Source organism: Mytilus edulis, chromosome 13 (genome assembly GCF_963676685.1).
Source record: "Mytilus edulis chromosome 13, xbMytEdul2.2, whole genome shotgun sequence".
NCBI lineage: Eukaryota > Metazoa > Mollusca > Bivalvia > Mytilida > Mytilidae > Mytilus > Mytilus edulis.
The window spans coordinates 45209790-45224068 of NC_092356.1; the positions used below are offsets into that span (position 1 = coordinate 45209790).

General features: G+C 31.7%; 1 protein-coding gene across 1 annotated transcript in view; it reads left to right on the forward strand.

Annotated features, from left to right (window-relative positions):
• The window catches only part of LOC139500626 (calmodulin-like), a 35868-nt gene that overhangs the window by 14903 nt on the left and 6686 nt on the right, over positions 1-14279 (forward strand). The window contains exons 3-4 of the mRNA XM_071289377.1: positions 7584-7730; positions 11375-11623. Coding sequence (XP_071145478.1) covers positions 7584-7730; positions 11375-11623 — 396 coding nt within the window. The remainder of the gene's footprint in view (positions 1-7583; positions 7731-11374; positions 11624-14279) is intronic.

The following is a 14279-nucleotide window of genomic DNA, read 5'->3' on the forward strand; positions in this document are numbered from 1 at the left end:
TTTTTTAGACAAAATATGCGTTTGGCAAGACAGGTATATCCGATGAGTTTCTTGCCCTTTTCAATAATTACACTTTTATTGTAAAAGGTATTCGTAAATTTATTAAAACAAATGCCTGTAACATGCGTATTATGTTATCAATTGGTACAAATTGATTGTAAATTGATGTATAATTAATTTTGTTTAACACTTAGCTGAAGATGAAATATAATACATGTTTAAGTACATTGAAGGTAACAATCATGTAACTTAACGAAGTATCGTTTTCAAAGAAGAAAAAAGGACAGTAAATAATATAGCTATTGCCATAAAAACAAATTGCTGTTTTACACAACTATGAACAGAATAAGGTGGTTCAGATTTGAAAATAATTAATCCCAGTTTGATATTTCAAAAATCAACAGGAAGATATGAATTCGACCTATCGTACTTTTAATAAATAAAGATGATAAATGCACATTCACATCAACTCAATATACGTAGCGGATTTATGTTTTATCGGCAAAAAACAAAGGGTTTTTGCTTGAATTCCTCCAACGAATATCCGACCCTTGCGATAGGTAGCATTTTAGTATGATTTACAATCGCATTCCCATCTTTTCTGACTCTTGATACGCCCCTTATAACTTTCTTACAGATATTTTTGTAAACGTTACAGGTTGCACTTTGTAAATACAGCTGTTTTAGAAATCACGCCTCTTTTAAGGAGATATATGATATGCATAGATATTCTATTGTGTTTGTGTACGGGTTCCAAGATATGATCTCAATGTTTCCTCTCATAATATGTGATTTTTTACGAAACTTCAAAGTAAAGCTTGCAAAGCTCTAGCCACGGCAAAGGGAGTTGCATTGTCTATATTTACATGAGTGCAGGGTATTCTTGAGTATATCAAACAAACGCATATCGCGTAACAGATTCGTCAATGTTAAATGAGGTACACTTTTAACTGTTTCGTCTATCACAAAAATATTCTGGTTCCAAATGAAAGTAAACAAAAAATCGGTCACAGCGTTGGCAAGTAATATTCACCTAGTCGTATACATGTCAAATTTAGAACTGTATCTCAAAGAAGATCTCCTCTCACACATTTGTTTTAGAAAACTTTTGAATTATAACTTCTATAACTTTTATTGATAAACTTTTCAAAGGTGAAGTTCCAAAAGATTACCACCACCTCTGTCATTGAAACAAATATAAAGTCCAAAATTTCATCCTTTCGCAAACCGACAAAAATGTTATTTATATATAAATATATATAATAATAAACACATACACCTTATTAGAATCCAAGGTGATACCAATTCGTTAAAAAAAATGCAGACGTTTGATTTATTAATTTCGGATCCATTAAAATTGCGTTTAGTCGACTTCTTGTGAGTTTATTTTTGAATTTGCATCAAACAGTTTGATAATTCCATAGGTTCATGTTGCTCTTTCCAATCCATTATATTTTTTTTATAAAGGGTATTCATAAATATATTATAACACATGCCAATAACGTGCACAGTAACTAAAGAATGTGTACAAATTGATGTTTAAATGACTTTTAAATGTTTCATTTGACAATAATTGCAAAATAAAATAGAATATTCAAATAGGGGAACAGCCATTTGTTTAAAAGGGGTATAAATATTTAACGAAAAAAGTGAACAGGAATGAATTTAGGAGGAACCGTTTTTCAATTTCTTTTTCAATCAAATCAAATTATTGTATATTGGTTTAAATTGACCTTTGATACTCATATACTCCAGTATTAACTAGAATATATATATAGTTAATCTCAATTTTCTTTTCAAACAAATGTGTATGTAAAATTTTCCGCTTAAATTAAAACTGCTATTACTTATGGTCTTTCGAAAAGTAAAATTGTAAAGTGTTACCTCCATCTCTGTTTATGAAACGATATAGATAAAAGTCGTATATTTACACATCGTGAGAACTGAAAACGTTTCATCTATACTATATATACAACGTGACTTTAAATGATATAAGGGTGATAACAATTTAATGATAAAGAGAATATAAAACTAGAGGCTCTTAAAAGTCTGTGTCGCTCACCTTGGTCTCTGTATACATTAAACAAAGGGCACAGAAGGATTCATAACAAAATTGTGTTTTTGTGATGGTGATGTTTTTGTAGATCTTACTTTACTGAACATTCTTGCTACTTTCAATTTGCTCTATATATAATAAACTTGGTCGTTTGGTTTCAGAGGAAAAAAAATGTTTACCATAATTTACCAAATTAACGAAAATTGTTAAAAATTTACTATAAAGGGCAATAACTCCTTAAGGGGTCAACTGACAAATTTTGGTAATGTTTGACTTATTTGTAGATCTTACTTTGCTGAAAAATATTGCTGTTTCAGTTTATCTCTATCTATAATTGTATTCAAGATAATAACCAAAAACGGCAAAATGTCTTTAAAAATTACCAATTGGGGGCTGACACCTAACAACCAGTTGTCCAATTCATCTGAAAATTTCACAGTAGATATATATTGACTTGATAAACAACTTAGCCCCTAGACAGATTTGGTCTAAATGCTTCGGTTTCAAAGTTTTAAGCCAAAATATACATTTGACCCTTATGTTCTATTTTTAGCCATGGTGGCCATCTTGGTTGGTTGGCTTGGGTCACTGCACACATTTTGTTAAACTAAATACCCTTATAATGATTGTGGTTAAGTTTGATTAAATTTGGCCTAGTAGTTTCAGAGAAGAAGATTTTTGTAAAAGATTACAAAAATTTAAGAAAAAATGTTAAGAATGACTATAAAGGGCAATAACTCCTTAAAGGGTAAGTTGACCATTTTGGTCATGTTAACATATTTGTAGATCTAAATTTGCTGAACATTAAGTTGTTTAAAGTTTACCTCTATCTATAATAATATTCAAGATAATAACCAAAAACGGCAAATTATCTTAAAATTACCAATTTAGGGGCAGCAACCAAACAACGGGTTCTCCGATTCATCTGAAAATTTCAGAGCAGGTAGATCCTGACCTAATAAACAATTGTAACCATGTCAGATTCGCTCTATATGCTTTGCTTACAGAGATATAAGCAAAAATCTACATTTTACCCCTATGTTCTATTTTTAGCCATGGCGGCCATCTTGGTTGGTTGGCAAGGTCACTGGCCACACTTTTTAAACAAGATACCCCAATGATAATTGTGGACAAGTTTGGTTAAATTTGACTTAGTAGTCTCAAAGGAGAAGTTTGTAGAAGTAAACGACGACGGACGACGGACGGACGATGGACGGACGACGGTCGACGGACACAAAGTGATGATAAAAGCTCACTTGGTCCTGTGGGCCAGGTGAGCTAAAAGACGATCTGTTTATTTGACAGGGAGACCACTCTCACATAGAGACCGGTTGAATTATTAGCTAGCAACTATATGTTACCATACCACAAATCAATCTTTAAAATACCCCCAAATGCAATATGCTTACTTTATAAATTAAGGATAAAATCACATGCATTTTAGACGACCTCGTTTTCAAAAATTTGATATATGCACCAATAGTTTGTTAATGTCATTGCTTTTATTTCGTTGAAATATCAAACAAACGCAATAGGTGTTTTGAAGAACATGAAAATTGTTTTTTTTTTGTGATAATCAGAATTAAAAGGTAAGAAAACAAAAATTTTCGCAGCGTTGATCATTAATATTCACATACCCATGTGCCATTCAAATTGGCTGTATAGTTTATCAAATCTATCTTTTCCCACAAATGGGTTCTTAAAAAATTAGAATTCGAATTATTAATACAACTTTTTTAAAGATTTTCAATACCCAAATTCTAAAAGGTTACCAAAACCTTGGAAATTGAAACAAATACATGACACAAATACAGTAAAAAGTCCTAAATTGTAAACCAAAAAATAGGCAAAACGTGTAATTTAAACCATGTATTTGCTTACACTCTGAAAGATGTAGGGTAATACCTTAACTAATCAAATATAAACTCACGTGCTTTGTTGCCTCCTTTTTTTATTCTTAAATATTTATGTCATATGTAGCAGATGTTTTGAATCATTGTCTTATCTGGCATACAAAAATAATGAGACGGGTATATTTGATAAGATTTTATTCGTATCTTTCTTTTACCCTTTTCAATTACAAATTTATTGTAAAGGGTATTCATAAATATATTAAAAGAAATGTATATAACATGCGTATTAAGTTATCAGTTTGTACAAATTGAATGCTAAATTACGTATAATAAGTTTTATTAAAGACTGAAAATGTTTAAGTACATTGAAAAAAAAACCAATTATTTAACTTGAAGAGGTGTCGGGTTCTTTTTAATGAAAAAATTGAACGCTAAATAATATAGATATGGCAATCACAACAAATTGCTGTTTTACAAAACTATGTCCAAACAGTGAGGTTCAGCTGAGAAAAAAAAATCCAATTGTAATATATCAAAAATCAATAAGGAGAACAGAATTCAAACTATTGTACTTTTAATAAATAAAGATAATGCACGCACATTTACAGCAACCAAATATCCAGTAGCGGAATTTCGATTTATCGGAAAACCGTATCGGATTTTTGCTTGTAATATCACCAAATCATAATACGTCACATCCAGTTACATACGAAAAAGGTCGAAAAAGATATTCCCTGGAATATTATTGTTGCAGGTAATCAATCCTATATTTCATTGTAGTAAAACATTTCTGGGTTATAAACATATACAGTCGAACCTCGTTGTGTCGAAGTCAAAGGGACCAGACGAAAGTATTCGACTCATCCGAGGTTCGACTCATACCAAATATCAATATGTGATTTCTGTAAACTAGATGCATGTTTATTGATCATTGTGTGCTTTTTTTGATATGATAATATATGATTGTGTATTTATGTACCGTATTTTTAAGATTCAACACACAACATTCACAAATAAAATCAATACACAATTATTTACAAAGGTCAGTCACTATAAATTATGGAATCACTCGCGAAAATATTTTCATAACTAATCTTTAAAGAACGTGAACAGTGTTCATAGATTAAAAAGACCGACTCATAATAATTAATAAAATATTTGAATCCTTTAAATTATTGTTCTTATTCTAATGGTTAATTTAATCTCCGCTTGGGTCATTAAAATTCGTCTCGTTTTCAAGTGAAATAGGTTCAGCACATTCAAGTTCCGCTTGGACTATCAATAAAGGTGTTGATAAGCGGTCATCATAAACATGTCATTTTAACTGTTTTACAAACATTTATGTTTATACAGCTTTAATCACTTATGGAATTTACACAGCTTTAATCACTTATGGAAATGAAAAGGTTAAACAAGAAAAACATCCGTTATGAATTTTATTTTTTTAAGTTTTTATTTCTTTCGATGTTTTTTTATGTTTGAACTTCGAGACATCGGGGTCAATTTACATCAATTTTACATCAACGGGACTTAAGAACTACCTCGATTTAACCGAGAATTCGAATCATCGGAGTTCGACTCATCAGAGGTTAAAATGCATTGATCAAACGAGAACTATGCAGATGTATAATCAACAGGCATCAAAGGTTATCTTACCACTGGACGTAAGGGACATTTATATGATTTTGTACATGTAAAGATACACTTAAGGTATATAGGGTGTCTGAATTAAAATCAATAGTAAATTTTTTTTTATGATTTGTCAAAATGTAGTTTATATCAGGCTTTTTTCAAAAACATAATAAAAAATTGGTCTGACACGGGGTTTGTTTTTATACTACAGATTGTGCAAAATTGACAGATTTTATATAGATTATACATAGGAAACCAAATTTTCTACCATAAAACAAAAACTACACCTTAGAATTTTAAGATAACATATATATGAGAAGATAGCTCTTATAATAAGCTTTCAGACACGAAAAAGAAAAAAAAATGGGGTCAAGGGACTTGTTTTCTTGCTACATAATAAAATACAGGTACATTTTGTAAAAGTAACTCTTTCTGAATTAACTGCACTTACATTGAGTTGTCTCCCCTTATGTGGCAAAGTTGAATAAAATTAAATCAAACAGAAGTATTTTATTTTTTGTAAAATACAGCCATGAATATGACAAAACATGTAATTTTCTATATTGAGATGAAAATTCTTACACTTGAATTACCTACTACTCTCGATATTTGCACATATTATTAAAGATCTAGACCGATTGTTTACTGGTATTTCAAAATTCAAGATTGAGAAAGACACCCGAGCTACCTTAATGAACAATTTAATTGTTGCTTTCCATTTTAAAGGTTAATGACTGAACTAAAAACAAAGGCAGTCTTATTGTTAAAAACTAAATTAGATATACAAATATGGTATATTTAATGATTTTCTTGTCGGGTCTGGAAATGTGGGATATTGCAAGCAACTGTTTGATTCATTTCAAAATACCCATTAAACAGGGTACTTATATTCAAAGATTTGTAAACAGAATATTTCTTTGGTCAATGCTTCTACAGCTTATCAATTTTCCTCAATTTTTTCTTCACAGAAAACCTCGGATTGTTTCCTTAAACTGAATCATATTTCATCTTCTTATGAATATCACTTAAAACTTGTTATCCGTCATTTATTGTTCAATTTGTACAAAATGTAAAGCCTAATATGAATGTGATTGAAATATCTAATTGGTTGTATATTGGAAAAAGAAGATGTGGCATACAGCATATACTTCAAAATATACACAAAACAGAAAGAACAGCACGCGATTTCAAATTAAGTTAATGTCCTGTTATATACAAACATTTGGTATTAAAATACCATTGAATGAAGATACAAGACATGCAGTTTCTGATGACGTATGAGCAATGTCTCACACCAAACAAAATAATGGTAATTGAACTTTCAGTCATGCAGGTAGACATAAATATGAGTCAGCTAACGAATCGAACAACAACAAAATTACCATAGTCTTCTAATAACTTAAATGCAACTATGAAATGAACAAGAACGTTGTTACAAAAATTAGGGTTAAAAACCTTTATTTTGAAGAAAATGGACGAAAATGGAAACTTATCATGGTGTAGAGGAGAGAGCACGAACATGCGAAAACACAACGTTACTTTATTTTTCAAATTATTTCAGAAACTACATGACAAATATATATTTCTATCTTTCTGACTCAAGATATATCTTTTATGTCGATAAAATAAAACACAATAAGTTAGATAATACCAATTTTTTTTAGACAGTAAACACTGCCAACAAACTTCTCTGAAAATTTACAAACAACAAGGGACAACACACAATGTCACATGTGAACCTTGACCAGCTTATCTATCCTTTCTGAAGCGCCTGCGATCACCCATGTTTTGTACCGCCTCTGCATATTGTTTTTCCATGTTCGTCTGACTGTCTCAATTTTATAAGAGTACTATGTTTTTTGTACTGGTTTGGTCACTAGAAATATAGTATAGTTGTTCGATATCTAAGTCTTTTGCGAGATATTAATATGAATTGATAAGCAATGACTGACTCCTAGCAATGGATAAGTTAAATGCCGTGTGTGCTTTAATACTGAGATTTACAAAAAAAGATTAACATGTTTTATTTAATTTTATTACAGCTACAATCAAGATTGTTTTCGATAAACTGGATGCTAACCACGATGGTCACATAACACCGGAAGAACTTATGAATGCTGGGAAAGAAGTTGGTATCAAGATAAACTTAACGAGGGCAACAAAACTCATTGACGAAATAGACAAAGAAGGTATGATCACATGTTAGTACCGATCAGCATACTGGCATGAAGAGTCTTCATTCTAAATCCTTTTAGTTATAACATTTCTTTATATCTTTCCATCCAAACACAATAACATTTCAGTGTTTTCTTTTGATATACTTTAACATTAAAGTAAATATGAAAGCCATTAATTCTTACATAAAATCGACATAAGTTTTTATATAAATTTAAATTAGGAATAACTTTGACCAACCCTAGTTTTAAGCTTATATATTAATTTTATATTCTATATTACATTTACACTTTTCAGTTTATGTAATATCTTCCTAAATACCAAACAACACAAAACAAGACTAGATCGATGTTTTGACAGTATCTAATAACATCTAGACGACTTCTTGCCTTTAAGCAGTCATGAATTTTCTAAACAAGCTGTTATAATCACTTACACCTCAGTTCTATTGTTATACTCCATAGTTTCTATTTTTGAAACACGTGTAAATTGAATAGATCCATTGTTATGAATAACCATGGATTTTGACCACAGGCTGTGACAAGCGGGGTTTCTGGAAACCCCTGCTTCTACTTCCCACAAACAAAGTCCATTGTTATCCGAAACAGTTTATATTCTTTAAATAGCATGAACATAAGAAATTACTAACAGTGTTCACTACAAATTGTTTCAAGAAATTAAATTTTTTTTTTTTTGAAAATTCCAATAGCGAAACTAAAATTAAGCATCTATTTTGAATACAAATCCTTTAATTACTCTTTTGCTAAAAGTAACATTTTTTATTCCAGTCATATGTTTCTATTTAAAAAAGGGGGGGGATTCTAACTCTCGGACCCCCTTGTTATCCAGCGGCCGATTCGGGGTAGAGGTTCCGCGGGTTGGACCCGATTTGAAAGATCAATGTATTTTTTCTATAAAACCGTAAGATAAAAAATATAGTTAGGATTACCTTTATTAAACTGATACAGGTAAGTACTTTTGGTTATATTATTGCCTTAATCTTAAGTCTCTTCTACCATATCCAACGCTTGTCAAAAATGTCTCACACCCGTCCATATTAACAACTGCAACTGCAAGGAGCATGAAGTATTTTTTGTTTGTAATATGAATACACAATATGGTCAACCTTGACCTGCTGATCCATATTAACCCAATGATTCAATTGGAATATGCAAAACAACCTTGACATTGGTAAAATATAATCACTTGTCAAAGTTTGAACGAAGATAACCAAAAGAGGTTACTAGTGGGGTTTCATGCAATAAAAAAATATCTTATAAATCATGGTTTGATATTGTCAATAAAATATATGCTTTCGGTGTGTTATTTTATTTAATAATCAAAGTTAACAGCTGCAGTATAGTGTTTAGAATGGGGTGTAAGTTAGTTGTACACCTCGGGATACGGCGTGTCTGGATAAGAAAGTTTAATAAAGGTAATCCTAAATTCAGACACACCTTTCCCTCGGTGAATAACTATTACTGAAATCTTTTCACCTAAACTTATTAAACGTTGATGGTGAAGTAGGTTCTCAAAATGTTCATCGGAATGATGGGCAAAGAAATGTGGCAGTTGGGAAATTCTTTCTATTCGTAGTGGTGACGATCCGTTTGTCAAATCTCACAGTGTAAATGTTTCAGTTGATTTAATAATGGCGTATTTGCAGTGTCAGTCTCATATTTATAACGCTTTTTATGCCCCACCTACGATAGTAGAGGGGCATTATGTTTTCTGGTCTGTGCGTCCGTTCGTCCGTCTGTCCGTCCGTCCGTTCGTTCGTTCCTCCGTCTGTCCCGCTTCAGGTTAAAGTTTTTGGTGAAGGTAGTTTTTGATGAAGTTGAAGTCCAATCAACTTGAAACTTAGTATACATGTTCCCTTTGATAAGATCATTCTAATTTTAATGCCAAATTAGATAATTTATTCCAATTTCACGGTCCACTAAACATGGAAAATGATAGTGCGAGTGGGGCATCCGTGTACTGTGGACACATTGTTGTTTAAAAAAAAAACTTAAGACTTATGGGCTTAACTCATTGTTGAAGGCCGTATTGTGACCTAGAACTGAAAAATGCTGTATCTTTTGGTAAATTTTAACAACAGAAATATAAATATAACAGATTTGCCAAAGCCTCAACTATTATTTAAGTATTTGGAGATATATTATGTATGAAGGAACTTACCTACAGTGATTGAATGAAAAGTTTTAATTAACATTCTGGATTTTATAAAACATTGTTGATAGACGTTAATATTTTCTTACAGAATTATTTGTAAATGTTACATTTAAATGAATGACTACTATGCTGTTTTTTATCATTGCGTCTTGTATTTTGGGTGAAATAACAATTCGTTTATTCAAAATTGCCTGCAAGACTTTTTTTTGCTTTCTTGCTTTGTATTGATTCAAAATTAAAGCTATATATAATTGATTTTGAAAATTCTTTCTTTAAGTATATGTTACCTTGATTTTATATAAACAAATATAGTACTTTTGAGCTTGTTTACCGAAGCCGAAACATTTCCAGATCATGTAATATTGTTTACAATTTGCAGTTAATAATTAAATAAAAGAAAGTCAGAGGTGAAAGTATATTACACATAACTAGCTACAACTTTGTGTCAAATTTTCATAAAATTTAAGGGACATGGACTGAAGCTGTATGTTTCCCATATAAGTGGGCCATAGAACTACCGGGCGTCCATTCACCATTCTGGTTGTCTGTTCGGTCGGATAACGGTCTTACAAACACATTTCATAACCGATTTTTACCAAAAAAAACCTCTATCATAGGTCTATATCAGCAATACCTTGGGCTTATTCAAAATTCAATGTTGATCACATAAAAAACAGAAATGAACGTTAAATATCAATGATATAGACAAGCGTTCTCATGTGTACAATTCCTGCCAGATTAAAATAAAAAATGAAAGATGTTTGTAAAAGTAATAAAGAACAAACACATTAAGGTCACTTTTTCTATTGTCCTCGAAAGATGAAATATGTGCAACACTGAGGGACATTGTTCTGTTAATTTGATTAAGGGATCATATCTGAAGAAATTCAAGTCAATTGATCGAGCTATGAGTTCTTACTTTATAGAATGTAAGTTTGATTTGACTGTGACATCATGAGAGTGGTATTGATATCATGATCAAAATGGTTCAATCCTCTTTTAACAGGTTTATTTCATAATTGTCACGAATCAGAGTTTATGTAATAGTTTCGAAAATACCAAAAAACAAGACTTGATCTATATTTTGACAATATCTGCTTATGTATAGATGACAAATTGTCCTTGAACGATATTTTTTTCTTAAAATGCCAATAGAATATATAAACTTCATTTCACTCAAACATATCTCAAATAATCAAACCTTGATAATGACATTTGTCCTCGATAATTTAAATGATTGATATGTTACTGAAGAGTAACACAATTTTTAACAATTTGGTTACATTCCTTTCCTTAGCGGTGATGGTCCTTTGACTATTTCAAACGATGCACAGTGTTCAGTTGGTTCGATATATATATATACGCGTTTGCAGTGTCATTTTCAGATTCATTAATCATGAATTTACAATTTAAAATGCTGTAACAGAATGGATAAAGATACATATTCAATCATACAACTGATATACTAGTACTTAATTTGTAGGACATGGTTTTGTGAACTTTACTGAATTCCGAAAATGCATGCAACAGGTATTAGCGAAAATTCATAGAGACAATGAAATATATAAGAGATCATTTAAAAAGTTTGACGCAGATGGAAATGGTTTCATTGATAAAGATGAGCTCCGACAGGTGTTATGTGCCGGTGGTGGACGGAAGATGTCCGAAGATGAAGCTGAGGAAATGTTTAATGAGGCAGATATAGATCAGGATGGTCAACTTACATTCGATGGTAATGCATCAATCATTTGATTCTTGGAAGCGGGGCTTTAATTTAAAAATGAAAAAGATAAATATGCACCAAGACTGAATGGAAAATGTTTTCGGTTCTGTGTTAAGAAAAAAATCCCCCATTCCGTATAAAAGGACTGCTTCCAAACAAGATACAACATCATTGTTTAATGTTATTCGATTTCTTTTAATCTTGATAAACTTTTAAAGTACAGCTCTTTATAAGAACCAGGCAGAGTGCCATATACATGTGATATATGGGGGGTTCCAGATTTTATCTATACTTGGACTAATAGAAGCAATAAATGAATACTGCTAAAAAAAAAATTTTGAGTGTGAAAATATGAGTTGTTGCCATGGTAACAGACACACTATTTTTGGGTTGTTAAGCATTGTAAAATCATTCAAAAATCAGCTAAATCACCACATTTTAGAGCCTGAATATGAATAGAATTATGCATTTTTCATTAATGTTCATATGTAACATTTATACAACTTGGTTTAGGCATCATTTTAGTGAAGATTGCATGTCAACCAAGTTTGTATATTTTTTGAAAAATTTTGCGAAAAAATGCATATTTTCTACATTTTTGAAAATGGGATTTTTTCGAAATAATCAAATTTTCTCAGGTGTTTTTAAAAAAAGTGCAAATGTGTACAGAATAGTTAGCACTGTAGTAATGAAGGTTGGACACTACTTTACCAAATTAAATAGAAAAATGTGTGGGATTCTTTTTAGTTTTATCACCATAGCAACCGATTTTTTCCTTGGAAACAGAGTTTGTATTTGCAGAATATTGCAGTTTTAGAGCTTAAATGTCCTGAATTGTTTTATAACCAATAAGAAAACACATAAAACCAACACAAACTTTAAATTACTATCGTCAAGTGTTGTTGACTTCAATTGTTACCACGGAAACACATATCATCCATAGCAACATCCACTTAAAAACTGCAAAAATAGAAATTTATGTAAAAAAATACATAAATAGAGGGTGTTTATTTTCAAATTGGAATATGGCTTCATTCTTTGCTTCACTCACAGTCTTGTCTGGGTTTTTTTCCTTCAGATTGTTCAATAAATGTTATATATAATGTAACATTGGGGTTGGAGGGGGGGAGGGGGTAGGGGGGTATGTTGATTTTTTAAAATGTTGCATACAAGTAGATACTTAAAAAGATAATTGCATTTGGTCAGACTTTGTTCCGAGTTCATCATCTGATTATCAATTTTTGGAAGTTAGTAGATGATGAACTTCATGGGTTTACAATAACTGGGCCAACCTGGCTTATGGCAAGGCAAGATAGATATGGCCCTAACAATTGTAAGAAAATTCTTAATTTCTTATGGCACACACCCGTCTAAGATGTTATTCCAGCATAAATCACAAAATTGACCTGTAACATAATATTAACAAACCAATAATAGAATCATTTGGTCAAAGCATTTCTAAACTGAAATTTAAGTGTGATGGACGGACGGATAGACGGACAGGCAAATTGAACACATTTTAAGTTGGTGGTGACTTAAAAACTTAAAAAAATAATAATAGTCAATTGTTGATCGCTAATATCAGAAGTCCAGTATAATGGAATCCTCTTTAAATATACATGTAGCTATCAGTGGCTGATCCAGAACTTTTCCTAAGGGGGGCCCGCTGACTGACCTAAGGGGGGGGGGGGGGGGGGTTTGCTCCAGTCATGCTTCAATGATTCCCTATATAATCAACCAAATTTTTCCCACAAAAAGGGGGGGGCGGGTCCCCCCTGGATCCGCCTATGGCTATTAACATATCATTAATAGATATAGGAAGATGTGGTGTGAGTGCCAATGAGACAACTCTCCATACAAATAACAATTTAAAAAGTAAACCATTATAGGTTAAAGTACGGCCTTCAACACGGAGCCTTGGCTCACACCGAACAACAAGCTATAAAGGGCCCCAAAATTACTAGTGTAAAACCATTCAAACGGGAAAACCAACGGTCTAATCTATATAAACAAAAAGAGATCCGAGAAACACGTATATATTACATAAACAAACGACAACTACTGTACATCAGATTCCTGACTTAGGACAGGTGCAAACATTTGCAGCGGGATTAAACGTTTTAATGGATCCAAACCTTCTCCCTTTTTCTGAAACAATAGCATAACATAACTCCTTTGTTGTACTACTATCCCGCAATTAAAATTCAGGATCTCCGAGATAGACAAATAGAATACATCTGCTAAGTTGGAATTGTGCTAATCCCGGTAAAATAGTTATGCTATTACCGGCAAGATTATCAAATCAAAATTATCAAGCAAAATAATTGTATCAATATGAATTATTCCTTACTATGCGTCGTTCTACATACATCTCATAAGTTCAAGATTCCGATAACATTATATCTTGTTTTGTGTGTGTGTGTGTGTGTGTCAAAAGGAAGGTTTGGATTGATTTATGGAGTGTTGGTCACAACAGTTTAGGAATTAGGGGCCAAAAAGGGCCCAAATAAGCATTTTCTTGGTTTTCGCACTATAACTTTAGTTTAAGTAAATAGAAATCTATGAAAGTTTTACACAAGGTTTGTGACTACAAAAGGAAGGTTGGGATTGATTTTGAGAGTTTAGGTCGTAACAGTTCAGGAATTAGGGGCCAAAAAGGGGCTCA